The sequence below is a fragment of the Vulpes vulpes genome, chromosome 2 (genome assembly GCF_048418805.1).
Source record: "Vulpes vulpes isolate BD-2025 chromosome 2, VulVul3, whole genome shotgun sequence".
Classification (NCBI taxonomy): domain Eukaryota; kingdom Metazoa; phylum Chordata; class Mammalia; order Carnivora; family Canidae; genus Vulpes; species Vulpes vulpes.
This window is the reverse complement of record NC_132781.1, coordinates 48,387,714-48,401,935: the sequence shown is the minus strand read 5'-3', so window position 1 is coordinate 48,401,935 and position 14,222 is coordinate 48,387,714. Positions and strand designations below refer to the sequence as shown.

At 65.5% G+C, this 14,222-nt stretch overlaps 1 protein-coding gene across 1 annotated transcript; it reads right to left on the bottom strand.

Moving 5' to 3' along the window:
• Positions 1 to 664: 664 nt before the first annotated feature.
• On the bottom strand, positions 665 to 12,766 carry MAN1B1 (mannosidase alpha class 1B member 1). The gene is made up of 13 exons (XM_025987927.2): positions 12,179 to 12,766; positions 11,747 to 11,855; positions 10,980 to 11,095; positions 9,224 to 9,378; positions 8,828 to 8,937; positions 7,362 to 7,547; positions 6,533 to 6,681; positions 5,957 to 6,145; positions 4,101 to 4,291; positions 3,185 to 3,305; positions 2,452 to 2,649; positions 2,237 to 2,368; positions 665 to 1,525 (listed from the first exon to the last, which is right to left on the bottom strand). Exons 1-13 carry the CDS (start codon positions 12,290 to 12,292, stop codon positions 1,313 to 1,315), a joined length of 1,983 nt encoding a protein of 660 aa, XP_025843712.1. The 5' UTR covers positions 12,293 to 12,766; the 3' UTR covers positions 665 to 1,312.
• Between the last annotated feature and the right edge of the window lie 1,456 nt (positions 12,767 to 14,222).

Below are 14,222 nucleotides of genomic sequence, written 5' to 3'. Positions count from 1 at the left end.
GTGCAGGGTACCCCGTGGGCAGCCCCACTGGCTGATGTGGCCCTCTACTGGCTACCCCAGTGGTGCCTCTGGGGTAGGGCGTGGAGAGGACGTGCTGCTGATGCCCCACCTCCATGGCGGGCAACTTCCCGTCTTGTCACAGCTGCCATGCCCATGGATGCAAAAGGGTGACCAGGAGGGAGACGGGGCTAGCCCACCTGGAGACAGCCCTGCATCCTGTTCCAGGAACCTCTGTGCAGGACACAGGGAGCCCTGGCCTCCGCATGGGCAGTGTCCACCAGCTGGAGAAGCCCTAGCGACTCGGAGAAGCATGTCTTCTAGACATGACAAAGGCAATGGGCTGCTCAGGGGTGTCACACGAGAAAGAGCGGAGCCTAGCTTGGAGACCACCTGGTACCCCCTGGCAGCCGAGGTGTGTCTAAGGAGTGACCCATGTCAGGACTCAGGTGAAGTGGCAGGCTCCACTGAGGATGGGCATCCCCACCTGCAGAGATGGGGCCCAGGGTGCAGAAACCCTCACAGTAAGGCAGGTACTCCCTCCAGGGTGTGCGGCCTGCCCGCCCCAGGGGATTTCTGACCCCAGTGGACACATAGCGCGGCCTGGACGGGGGCCTAGACACCCCCCATCACAGCTGAGGAAACAGAGAGTCTCCACACATGACCGTCATAGCAATCTACCTTTATGCTGCCTGGGAAGTCCATTCTCTGGGGTGGTCCAGGAGCAGAAGGAACCACACCCCTCCCACTCCCGGCCCCTGGAGGGCCGGGAGAGGATCCCTGAGTCCAATGTGTAAACACCACAGCCCGCAGGTGCCCCAAGACCCTCGGGCCAGCACACAAGCAAGCTCTGAGACTCCAGGCTGAGCCCCATGTCGGGAGGTCCCTTTAGCTCTTGTCTCTGAACAGGATGGGGTACCCAGAACAGCCCCAAAGATGCAGGGATATGGACACGGGGCTGGGCACCGACGGACAGAAAGACGTGTGGGTACCAGGAATGTACGTATGATTCCAGTTTCTTCGGGAAGCAGGAGACTTCCTGGTGGACGGGCTGAATGGCGATGACCCTAGAACACAGCTGTGACGAGAAGCCACCAGAACGAGAAGCCAACAGCCCTGACCACCTCAGGCCCTGAGACACTGCAGCTAAGGAATGCTGGGTTCTGTCCTCAGCCTGGCCTGGGCCACAGGCTCCAGCTAGGTGGACAAAAGGGCAAAGGCCCAGGACACTGGACCAAAACATGACCAGGGATATGCTGAACAGGTTCCACAAAAACAAGACAAATGAGAACTCTAGGCAAGGCCCACAGGGGCATCACACCTCCCTAGGCGGGGCCCAGATGGGCAAGGGGTGAGCCTCCGTGTTGAACACATAGGTGTCCAGGCTGAGCAGGTCTGGGTCATCAGAGAAGAGCAGATACAGGTACTTAAGCGTCTCCCCCAGAAAAAAGCTCTCCATCTTGTCCCTGGGCTGGGGATTGAGGGGATCCTGGACGTTGCTGATGGAGGAGTAGCCACCTGAGGGGACCTGCGCAAGAGGCAAGACCATGGCGTCACGGCTGCAGGCACAGGCAGCTCCCCGTGCCAGCCTCGGCCCGGGGGTGAGGCCCCGGCAACCAGAGGAACCCCACCCCAAGTCTCAAGTCTCCCTGCCTCACCGCAGCGTGCCTGCCCTACGCGGACCAGGGCAGGGTCGGGGTGGGGGACCCCAAGGTCCACCAGGGAACTGGCCCCCTCAGCGGAGCCAGTTGGCCACGGGGCCTCCAGACACGCCCTCGGAGATGCCAGCTCCTCTCGAGTGACCCGATGGCAAGCGCCGCCTCCCAAGGCCCCAAGGGCACTCGAGGAGCCCAGAACTCACCGCCTCCCACACCACAGGGCAAAGGACAAGCTTTGGCTCTGCAGGGCGGGTGGTGGGCCCTGGACAGGGCATGACCGTGTCTGAGCCATGGCCCCGACGGCAGGACGAGAGGCACCACGGTCCCAGTGCCATCTAGGGAGCAGGGCCCCCGAGGTCATCCTGGGGTGGAGGAGGGCCGCCCAGGCCACATGGAATATCCGGGGAGGATGCGCCCTGTGTATACCAGGCCGCCGCAGGCGCCCTCCCCACACAAGCAAGCCCCTCGGGATGCCCCAGCCCCCGAGACCCTGGGTCCCATGTGCCCTGAACTCCCGAGGTCACGGTGCCTGCCCTCCCAGTCCCAGCCGCTCTGGGCCAGATGGCCGGCAGGCAGCTCACCCGCGTGTACGTGTTGAAGCTCTGCAGAATTTCCCAGCCCCAGTCCTGGTACTTGCGGTCCCCCGTGAGGCGGTACAAGTAGAACAGGCTCTCCACCGTCTCGGGCCGCAGCAGGTTGTGCCTGTCGGCCGGCTGTGGGGGCGGGGGGGCGGAGGGAAATGCGGGCTGAGCTCAGGCCAGGCCCCCAGGCGCCCCCACACCCCGGCCCTGCTCACCTTGACTTGCACGTCTTTGTGGTCGTTCTGGGGGTACAGGTTGAAGTGCACGATTTCGGGGCTCAGCCCCGTCTCCATCTGACGGTTCATCTGGTAGCAGGTGTCCATGAGTGCCCGGGCCAGCTCCATGTGGTCGGCGGGCAGGCCGTGGTGGGCGCCCAGAGCCAGTGTCCCTGGCAGGAAGCATACCAGGTGGTCCTGAAATCAGAGCAGGTCCTCACCACTGCGGAGTCTGTGGCCGCACAGGGCAGGGGGCGTGGCGCCAACAGCAGGGCTGGCGCTGCCTCGGTTCCACACGGGCAAGGGACTCCCCGCGGGCCCAGCATCTGGCGCTCCACATGAGCAGGGGAGCGGGGGGGGGCGGGGAGGAGGTAGCGGCTGGCTCCCCTGGACCGACCCCGACCCCAGACATCCCCGGGCGTCAGCGGGACCCATAGTAGGACACCAGCAGTGACCCCAGGGCAGAGGGGACACGGAGAGGCACGGGGAGGGCCCTGGGGGAGGGGCCTGGTGCCCACTGTGGACCTCAGTGCCCCTGTGACTGCGCCCTGCTGTTGTCACGGGAACGGGTCCGGGCCACGCAGCCCTGCCTGGACCCGACACGAGCAGACCCAAACCGGGAGAACTCACGCTCGGGCTGGGCTGCCATCGCTCTCTGCAATGTCCTGACTCACAAAGCCATCCGATGGGAGTCCAAGGCCCCCCGCCCTCCCCGGGTCACACACGTGCTCACCATCTTGGCGCTGAAGCGGCCGTGGGCCAGCTCCCCCACGAAGGTGAGCTTTCTGGGCTCAGACCTGCGCAGCAGGTGCCTTCTGATTCCCTCGATGGCTTCCAGGTAGTCTTCTAACAACCTGAACAGACAGGGGATCCTCTTAGCGCACGCCAGGCAGGCGCATGGCCCCCACTTCCCCGCCCCGGGATCGGGCACATGGCCGTGCGGTGCCACGTGCATGCTAGCGGCCCAGACGCCTGGCCCCGTCTGGGGTGGCATCAGGCTAGCGCAGGCCGAGGCTCGTGGCCGTCGGCGGCGTGGGGCATAGGGCTCGGCCCTCCCCTCCCCTGGACGGGAGCGTTCCTCTTGACGCCCCCGCCAAGGGGCCCCCCAAGACCAGCCTCAGCAGGGCCCCAGGACCCACATGCCCACCATGGCTCTCTGTGCCGGGATGCCCTCGTCTCTGCCCGCAGGGGTCAGCCCGCAGCTGCCCCCCAGGGGTCAGGGGTCGCTGTCACCCCTAGGCTCGAGACCTCAGGAACAACCAGTTCTCTCCCCCGTGCCATACAATGCACGATGCAGTAGTGACCGCATTGCTCTCCGGGTAAGCGTGCATTCTGAGCGTCAGAACAGTAAGCGCCAGGTGGCCCAGGGGCACCTGGCCACCTGCGGCTGGGGAGCATGTGCGCGGGGGGGGGGGGGGGGGGGTGTTTCCACACCCCAAGGATGCCTGTTCGGCCAGGCCAGGCCAGGCCAGGCCCCAGGCCCCCTCCTCCTCATCCTCGGCACAAAGATCATGGTTGGAAGAAACACGTTCCGGGGGGGGGGGGGGGGGGGGCCGAGGCTGGGCCGGCATGGCTGCGGCTGCCTGGCCAAGGACTGGGGATCAGGGGGCGTGGGGACTCCACCCCAAGGCAGCAAAAACCGGCCTCACTGCGTCTCCTGCTTTCCACCCTGGATCCACTGCTTCAGCAGGTACTCGTAGTAGCTGTCAGCCCTGGCTCCCAGAGTGAACACGCCCATGTGCGTGAAGAGGCCGCTGTGCGTATTGATGAACATGGGCACCAGCCCGTCCTTCTTGCCCGACAGGGAGTGGACATGCCGCGTCACCTCCTCCGCAGCCTCCTGGGGCAGACGAGGGGGGAGCGGGGGGAGCGAGAGGGTGGGTGGCCCGTGGCACAGAGGGGCTCCGTGGGCTCGTCCCCCCCACCCCGCCAGGACTGACCCGCTGGGCCCTGCGGAGCAGAGAGCAGGCCATGATCCCAGCCATGGCGCCCTCAGCCTGGCTGCCCTGGGCAGGGGGGTTTCTGAGACCCACACAGGTGGGCCCCACAGCGCTGGGCCCGTCTGTTCACGCACGACTGCCTCGATGCCTGGGCAGGGGCCACAGGCCCGGTGATAGGGCTGAGCTCAGCCGCAGGGGGCTGTGCCTCGAGACCACAGCCCCGTCCCCACCACCTCTGGCCCAGGCATGGCCGTCTTCTCCCACTCGCTGGAGGGAAGGCAGGCATGTCTGCTTCTGCGCCCGGGCTTGCCATGTGTCCACCCGGTGACTCCTGAGCGGCCACAAGACCCAACGGCCTCAGCTCCTCTCAGCTCGCCCGTCATCCCAGGTGGCTCCCCGCAACCAGGCTCCACAGCTCTGTGCGCATTTTGTGACCACGCTCAGGACCCCGCACGAAGACCGGCAGCCTGGCCTCTACCCTACACGGACGCCCACGCTGACTCATAGATCCTCCCGGGGGCGGAGGGGCCCACACACCACCCGTCTCCCCAGGACACAAACACCTGGGGCGGCCCGCGTCGGAAATGCCGCAAGTCATGGGTACGGAAACCGCATCGAGCGCGAGGCACCCTGACGCACCCGCTACGATGGTCACGGGAGCACGGCCCTCACCCCCCATCTCCCCCCCGTCGGAGATGACCCGGCGCCCCCCGCCGACGAGCGCCTGGACAGGACATCACGGGCTTCGTCCACACGATGGGGTGCTGCTGGGCCACGGACAGGGGCGACCTGCACACGTGCCACGACACAGACGTGTCCAGAAATGCTTCCACGCAGATGACAACGTTGCGCACGCTGAAAGGGCCAGACGTGGGAGGCCTGTGCTGCAGGACCTCGCCCACGCCGGATGAAAAACAGGGAGAGCCACCCACACGCACACGGGGCTCGCTCTGTGGTCCCCAATGTGGGCCAAGGCCCCGGAGGGCAGGAGGGTGCGTCATGGGCGATGGATCACCTCTCAGGGGGGACGTCGTTCGGGACTCAGAACATGGCAACCGCTGTGCCCGAGGAATGCGGTATGGCTGCATGTGGAGAGCCTCGCATTCTTAGCACGTGACCCACATCTCAGTGTCTCAAGAGAAAGAGGAGAACGAATGGCACAGTGTGCCGAGTGCAGAAGCTGCCCAGGAGGAGCGCGGAGGGACGAGGACTGTCTGACAAAGATGCTGACAGCCGGGCGGGGAGTCCAAAAACCACCACCAGGCCCAGAGGCCACACAGCACGGAGCCACCTAGCCCAGCCGACCCCAGGGGTGCTGGCACCCTCCTCCCAACAACCCCGCTGCCGCATGCCACTGCAGCACGTGGGAGGCCGGCAGGGGGGGACCCTGAGGACCTGGGCCCGGGTGATGCCTTGACGCCCCAGCATCCGTCATCAGGGAGGAAGAGGGATCCGCTGAGAGCAAATAGGGACCGACAGAGGACACGGGAGGGTGGTGTCGCCGCGGCCCGGGGTCAGGGTGCACCCCAGCCCTCACCCCCTGCACCCCCCGGGCCCCTGCCTACCTGAAACTTCTTACTTCCCGTGAGGCGTGAGAGCTCCCGGAACTCCAGCTGAATGCTCGTGACCTCGGCCACCGTGCTGTCCGAGGTCCAGCGGGGCGGGTGGGCGGCCCCAGTGCCGATGTTGACGTCGGAGTACGGAATCTTGGAAGGCGTCTGGAACGCAGGCATGAGCCGATTCCCAAAATCTTCCTGACACAACAACATGGTGAGGCGTCAAGGCTCCCTGCTGCCCGGCGGCCTTGCCTCCGTCCCATGACGCCACCCCGGCCCTGAGTCTGCCCAGTTATGGGGATGTGGGACCTGCCAGCTTCACCCGGCCTCGACGCACCATGGCCGCAAATCGGAGCTGGCCCCGCAAAACTCCGAGAGGAATTCCCTGCAGGTCGCGGTGATACAGGCAGCGCTAGGCCAGCTCGTGCGCACGTGCGCGAAGGAGGCCCCACCGGATCAGGGGTGGGAGATCTGGGAACGGACCCCCTCATGCCCCCCAATCCCTCGAGCCGAGAAACAACTGTTTGCTCACTCGCTGGGACTCCTCTCCCCGCAGCGCGAGCCGGCCCGGGCTGAGACACTCACAGCCTTCCTCAGGAAGAGCTCGTCCCCCGACAGGTGGTAGGCGCTCAGAAGCCCACCAAGTATCCGGATTGTGCTCTCAAACAGGTTGACGTCCACATCTTTCTGAAACCGTAGCTTCTTCGACACCCACTTCCTGGCCTCTTCAAACTCTGAGATGTGAAACAGCGAGAGTAGGGGAGCCCATTGCCGGCCTCGTGCCCCAGGGCCTCTCCCTCGGGGCTCTGTGCTTCCATCTCTCTCTCTCTCCCACAGGTATGCGTGTCATGGCCTGCGGGCTGGGCAGGAGCCCTCACACCCCCCAGCACACAGATAAGACGAGCCGGCATGCACTCGGGCGCTCAGCCAGTCGTCATGAAAGATCGTGGCATCCGAGGCCGTGGGGTCACCTCACAGGAGGCGTTGGCCTCCTTGGATGACTTAACTGGACTTCCTGAGATCGGCTCAGAGATAACCTAGGCCGGTGATCCCACGACCACCCGATCCGTGTGGCTCGAGGAGGACGTGCGTGAGGCAGAGACCCCGGTGCTGACGGCCTCTCGGGTCACGGGTCACCTCCCGCCACAGAGCCCCTTCTGGCTGCCGCAGAAGCACTGGCTGGAACTTGCTGGGGGGGGGGGGCGCTGCCCTGTGGGTCCTCGGGAGCCTGACGTCAAACAGCAAAGCAGCTGCCTGTGCACGGCACGTCCACTCCTGTCACCCATGAGAAGGAGAGCACGCCAGAAGGAAACAGCAGCGTTTCCCCCATCCGGGCACCGTTCACCCTCCCTTCCGCCCGCCCGAGTATCACCCGAGGAGAATCGGGGCTGTGTGTTTGGGAAGGAGTGGATACCTTTTTTCAGACCCAAAATCCACATGGTGTCCAGGGCGTCAATCAGGGTCAGGCCCAGGCCAAACCACTCACTGAAGGACCTGGACACAGGTTTCAGCTCATCATGGCCCCAGGCAAATTTGCGGTATCCGGCCCACGCATGGCGGAAGGCGTCGATCACAGCTCTCTGACGCTCGTTTGGGGAGGCTGGAGGGAGAGAGGTCACAGGACCAGCGCAGTCAGGGTTAGACCCCTCTGCAGCCCCACAAAGAACAGGGCCGGAGGGGGCACCATCCAGGGCTACGGGGCAGCAGTGGACTGCGCCGAAGGTCGGACCCTCACAACTGGACACAGCTGCCAAGGTGGCGAGGTCTCAACCACCTGGCCTGGGCCCGTCGCCTCCACCCTCTGGGACTGCAGGGAACACGCAGCGAGCGGAGACCCCCCAAAGAGGTGGCCCAGCACCTGCACAGGATCCCGTGGCTTCAGGGGTACCCCGTGAGCTGGCTGCGGGTGACCCGCACAGGGCGCCTCAGCTTCAAAGGGCCCCTTTCGTGCCCCGTCAGCCCCGGGCACGTGTATTTGCAAACTGGAAGTCCCGTGGAGCAGACACACCTGGGGCCACCCTGGAGCCTTTCTGGGGGACCTGCGACTGCCCTCCACACGTAGGAGGACAGGACCGAGTCACACAGTCACCAGGCAGACGAGACTGTGCATGTCGACGGCGTCACTGCACGTGCTCTTCCCACGGGTCTGAGGCCCATCTGTGCGGACAGCCGCAACCTTGGCACCCGTCTGCAGAGCCCCACGATTGCTGTGTCTCCCCCACATGCCTGGGCCACGTGTCCCCACCCCCCCTCCTACGGAGGCCATGGCAGCCGGGTCCAGAGGGTCACTGCCTGGGCCCCAGACTCAGCTGGCCTGGCTCAAGCACCCAAGGACCCGCTGCATGAGGCCGTGGTCTGGGCCGTCACTGGCCTAACCTCAGTTCTCCAGTCCGCGGGGCAGGGACACCACCAACAGATGACCTCAGAGAATGCCGTGAGGACCGAAGCAGGCAGGCCACCTGGGGCTCACACAGAGTGCCAGCGCCCAGAAGTCCCTCGACTACTGGTGTGACCACGCAGGACCCCGCAGAGCTGCTGGGACCCAATGGGTCTGGGTGGAGACGCTGAGGGGCGACCGCATCTCCACATTCCCCAGGCCCCGCCGTGGCACGGACGCAGGCTGGAAACGAGCCTCCTGCCCACCCGGCGGCCTGTGGCTCCAGCGACAGTCGGGGCCCAGTCAACGGGCTACTGAGGAGCCCCGTGTCCTCTCCAAGGCCCTAACGAGAGCTGTGGCCTGCCTGAGGGTCTGAGGGTGACCAGCACTCGGAGGGACGGCAGGCACTCCAGCACACGTACCGCATGCTCATCCGGGTGTCCACGTACCCTCTCCGTCACAGCGTCCAGGTGAGACCCAACGGGGTGCAGGTGGGGACTTACCTGCTGGGTTCTGAATCCTGGGGGCCTGTGAGGAAGGCCTGGCGGGGGCCTCTGCCTTCCTCGAAGGAAGTTCGGTGCCGGGCTGTGGCTCAATCACCGCTCCCCTCCAGCTTCAGGGACAGAAGGAAGAGCCACCAGCCAGCTGGAGGGCAAAGACTGCCAACGCCCCAAGGTCCCACTGCCCAGCCCTGGCCAGTGCCTTGCCGCCCTCCGCTCCAGGCAGGGCCCCCCCTTCCCACCCTGAGCCCCCCACCCCCGCCTTCTATCCTGCCTGCTCTGGAAGGACAATATACTTTAGCATCATGCTCATTCTCCTTCTCTGGTTTTCAGAAACCACCAAATACAGTGGCCTCAGCGTTTCTGCACACGCAGCCCCCCGCGTGGTGCTCCTCGTACCTGACCACCGTTCTCTGCGTGCTTTCCTCCTGATGAGCATCGCCCACCGCCTCATCCCTCCGCTTGGTGTCTCCCTGCCTCGGGTCCTCGGAGTCTTTACTGGGGGTTCTAAGATGCAGGTTGGGTGGTCCCCGTCGGAAATGCCTCTGAGGCTTCTAGATAAAAATATGAGTCACCCGTAAAAATAGTTCACTTGCCTACGAGCTGCGTGCTGTTCCTTCCCCGCCCGGGACGCTCTCCCTGTCAGGCCCAGCCCCACGGAGCATGTGAACTGGCTAGAAGCACACAGCCCCGGAGAAAACTCCCTCTGTGCTCCATCACCACTCGCAGCTTTGGCCAGGAGATCCTGACGTGTGATCTCCTGGCCCTGACCAACTGAGACGGAGACCATGCCAACGGGCTAGTGCAGCCCTAGACGGCGGGTTAAACTCCAGGTCCGGGATGTTGCCAGGCTGTCACGGATCCTAAAAGTAGCAAGAAAGGGTCAGGACCACGTGTCTGTGGATGGAACCAGAGAGAACACCATCGCGGTCCAGCGCCCCAGGACTCTTGCACCTCATCCTCGGGAACGGTGCAGTGGGGGAAGGCGCCGGGTCCAGGGATGGAGTACAGGGGCCCGGGAACAGCCGGTCCTCAACACAGAGCTGGACGAGGCGCCGCCTCCAGAGGACAGCAAGGAGGCCCACTTGGGAATCGGACAAAATCCCTGCTTCTTGGCATCCACAGAATCCGTGACGCCGTTCCCGTTGTATAGACGCAAAAGACATAGAGCCAGGAACCCCGTGGCCAAGAGAAAGGGGTCCGGCTGAAGCAAACCACCCAGGCTGACCCAGGTGTGGGGAACCAGTGCTGGAGCCTGAGCAACAGATGAAGTCCAAGCGGCCTCCGTGAGGAGCTCTGTGTCCCGAGGTCTGGACCAGGGGCCTTACTGTCCAGGCCCCTGGTGCACACCACGCACTGGATCACTGACCTCCCAAAACAGCTCTGGGAACGTGTCGTTCGATGGGGAGATGTGCCAGGACGGCTCCACTTTCGTTACAATTACGAGAGCCCATGTGTAAGAGAGCTACCAGAAGAAGTGAAAAACACACCTGCTGGCTCTACAAGGGAGAAGACCCGCTTTTTTACATACAATCTCCGGGTTATGACACTTTGGAGAGCTGCGTCTTGCTGCTCACCCGGGCAGCCCCGCCCATAGGGCCCAGCCTGGACCAATCCCAGCCCCCCTGTCCTGTCCAGATGTTCTGAGGCTTCAGCTCCCTGAGCAAGCCCACCTCCCCGGCCTTGGGCACTTTTGTTCAACTCAAGCCCTGCTCTCCTGAGTCCAGCCAGAACCAGCAGAGTCTCAGCCTCAGGCATCGATTCAGTGTGCCACCCTCACAGGGGCTCCCCTGACTGGGGCACCGGCACCAGCCTCATCCCTCACGGTGGCCACAGCCCTCTCCCTCGCAGAATGTATACCTCGGGCCGCCTGCCTGCCCCGCCAGCCCATAGCTCCTCGTGAGGGGAACGGGTCTGTTTTGCTCACCAGCTAACAGAGGCTCTGGCACGTGCGCAAGTGTTCGAGAGGAACAAGGGAAAGAGTATTCCCCTTTCCCGCCCCAAGCATCATCCTGCCGGCCCAGAACGAGGAGCACGAGCTTCAAACATCAACCCCGCGGTGAGACAGAAAATTCTCCTCATCTGTTGGAAACCCCTGCGGGCAGACCCCAGTTATACCTCGGTTCCAAGCGCACATGTAGTTCAGCTACAGTACCTGAGGTAAGGCCCCCTGCATGTTTTCTGGATGTGCATCTGCTTTCTGAGGAGCTGGCAAGACGGGTGGATCTGCTGGTCTCGTTTTCTGTTCTTCCGCTGACCTGCCGTCCACGGCTGAACAAGAGAATAAAAACAAGCGTTTTCCCACTGGCCACACAGCCTAGAGGAGATTCAAAGTGAGTCGTAGAGCATGACATCGCAGCAGCCGTGATCCCTTAGCAAAGGACGTGCTGAGACCTGAGGAAGGTCATTCAAGTGAATCCCAGAACAGCCAGAGGGAACCCAACCTTTCTCGAAGCGCTGGCAGTTGTGGTCCTTAACCCCAACCCACGCCCCACGAGCACGGCGTCTTAACCTCCTCCCTCTCAGGGAGTACAAATGGTAGCAAGCCGGCTACAGGCCTGAGCCGCCCACAGCGCCTCCTCAGCCTTCCTTGCTGCCCCTCAGCACCTCACGGAGAAATACAGCAGGATCCCCTGCAGGCTCACCAGGACTCTGCCCGGGGCCTTTCCAGAAACAGTAACACGGGGAGGAAGTTGGGGAGGGGGGTCCCAGCAGAGCTTGGGACCATAGGACCTCCATTTCTCTGCGAGACAGAAGGGAGGGAAGCGGGTACAGACAAGCAGATGCTGAGGAAGCTGCCATGGACAAACGGAACTCACATCCCCGTCTAGCCCCACGGCTGACAGTGCTCCCGCTCCTGGTTGCCTGGACTTCTCGCCCACCCATGGCCCGCCCCGCCCTCAGGGATGGTGCAGCTGGTACCTCTCCACTGGTCAGCCACGCTGATGTAGGACAGGAAGCCACAGAGCATCAGGAACGTGAGCGAGAAGAGTATCACGTTCCGCTGCAACCTCGACAGCTGCTTCCATTTCTAAGGGAGGCACGGTGAAGGAGGCTTGTGACCGGAAACAACAGCACCGGGACCCCGGTCCGCTGCGGCCAGTTCGTTCCCGCGGCCGGAGCAGGGGCCCTCTCGGCACGGACAGGGACGCCGGGAGAGCCGCGCGGAGGAGCCCCGCCTACCGCACGGCCGCGGCCGAAGGGACCCCGCCGTCTGCCCGGACGCGAGGTGTGGACGCCCCGAGCCCGAGACCGCGGCGCACAGGCCGAGCTCCTGACCCGCCGAGCTCCGGCCCCAAAGACGGCTGCGGGTCGGCGACCCCGGGACCCCGCGACCCCGGCCCGGACCCTCACCCTCCAGCACGAGCGCCGCCGCCAGCTTTTGCTTCCGTCGTAGCTCTGGCCGAGGCTCAGCGTCACCGAGATGAAGTCCCGATGCGGCGCCGGCGGCGGCAGCGGCGGATACATGACAGCGGCGGAGGCGGCCCGGGGGGGCCCCGCCCCCTAGCGGCGTCAGGAGGCCGGGCTCTGAGAGGGGCCGGGGGCTCCGCTGGTCCGACACCTGCGGGCAGCCATCGCAGCGGCGTCCACACCCCGCCCATCGCGTGCGCCGCCAATGCGCCTGCGCCGCGCCCTCCTAACCCCCCCACTGCGCCTGCGCGCACCGTCGCGGCCCCTGCGCGCGCGCGTTTACGTCCCACGGCGTCGGCGCACGGCCGCACCTGCGCCGTGACCTCACGGCCTCGGCGCTCGCCCGCGCGCGCCTGCGCACAGCTCGCCCGCTCGCGCGCAGCCTCGGCCTGGGCTCGGCGTGGGCTCCGGGGAACGGGCCGGCGTCGCCGCGTGGCGGGGATTCCGAGGCTCGACTGCCCCGCCCGGAGCTAGGTGGCCGCGCAGCCCGGCGACAGGACAGCGGCTCCCCGCGTCCATCGTCGAGGCGCGACGACGGCCCCCGCAGCGAGTGGACGCGTCCCGAGGGTCGGCTGGGCTCCGGGCCGTGCTCGGCGCTGTGCGGCCGGGCCCCTGGGCTGAGCCCGCCCCCCCCACCCCCCCGCGGTCCTGGCCGTGCGTCCTGCTCCATGAGCACCGGGCCTGTCCGAGCCTGTCCCCGAGAGCCCTCGTGCGCTCCGGTGCCCCCCACCCCTCTATCGGCGGAGAGGGCGGGCAGGCTGGGAGCCGCCCCCAGGGTGTCCGACCCACTCACTGGGTGGTCCCAGCCCCCTCACCCCCGCCCCCGCTGAAGAGTTGGGCGGCGCAGAGCGCGAGCGGCCGGGCGTGTGGCCCCCTGTTCCGGCGCATGGACGAGCGCGGCAGGCACTGCACTGGCCGGGCCCGGGATGGGATCATCACGGCTTCCTGCGTTTATTGGAAATCTGCCCCGCCCCCGCCCCCGCCCCCGCCCCCGCATTCTGTCGCATCCGAGCGTGGCAGTCTCTCAGAAGTCATGGTTCCACGATGGCTCGTCTGGGGTCAGAGACTGTGCGGGTAGCCCGAGGACACAGCGGGAAGGGGCGCGCACGCCCTGAGAAAGGACTGGGAGCCCTACCATCCTGTAAGCTGCGGGTCCGCGGAGTCGGCGGTCCGCACCCGGCACCTCCCTGCCTCCCTCCGTGCTGTGTGTGAGACCTAATAGAAGGGTCTAATTATTTTAAAATAAACCGTCCCTTCACAGCAACGGTGTCCGTAGTTGACCCTCCTGCTGAGAAGACAGGTTGCACAGTTTGGGGCTGTGGCGCTGGGGAGCGGCAGCTGGGGCGAGACCCGCGACCGACCGGGACCTCCCCCTTGGCGGCCCTTCCCCGCCCCGGGCCCTCCGCTTGCCTGCGGAGCAGCCGAGGGAAGGGTCCCCAGGCACACGGGTCACCTCTGAGGTTACGAAGGACTGGCAGGGCCTGGGGGGTACACAGTCCTCCTGGAGGGGGGGTTTGGGCGCGGCCCTGCCCCCGCCCCGGGCCCAGGTCAGGATGCAGGGGGCCCAGCGCCCGCTGCAAGCCGCCGTCCAGAGGACATCCTTTTCCTGGGGCGAGCCCGGCTCCCACGCGGTGAGGGCTGCAGCGCAGGCCAGGGTGGGGGGTGGCCCCCTGTGTTGCCTTACGGAGGGGAAAGCAGGCAGGGGCGAGGGGCCGGGCCCGCCGCTTTCCCCCCAGCCCCGGCCTGGCTGCAGGGGTGCAATGCCCGAGCCTGCGCCCCGACATGGAGGCCGCGTCTCCCTCTAGAGAGCACCACGATGTGTGGCAGACTAGAAAGCCCGCTTCCGGTCGGTGGAGAGTCGAGGGGTGGAGCTCTTTCTGGCCCCTTGCGTTCCAGACTGAGGAGCCACGTGGTGAGGCCCCTAGTGTCGGTCCCCTGGTTCTTGGTCCCCCTGGTTCTTGGTGGAAGCACCTAAAATGCAGGGGCC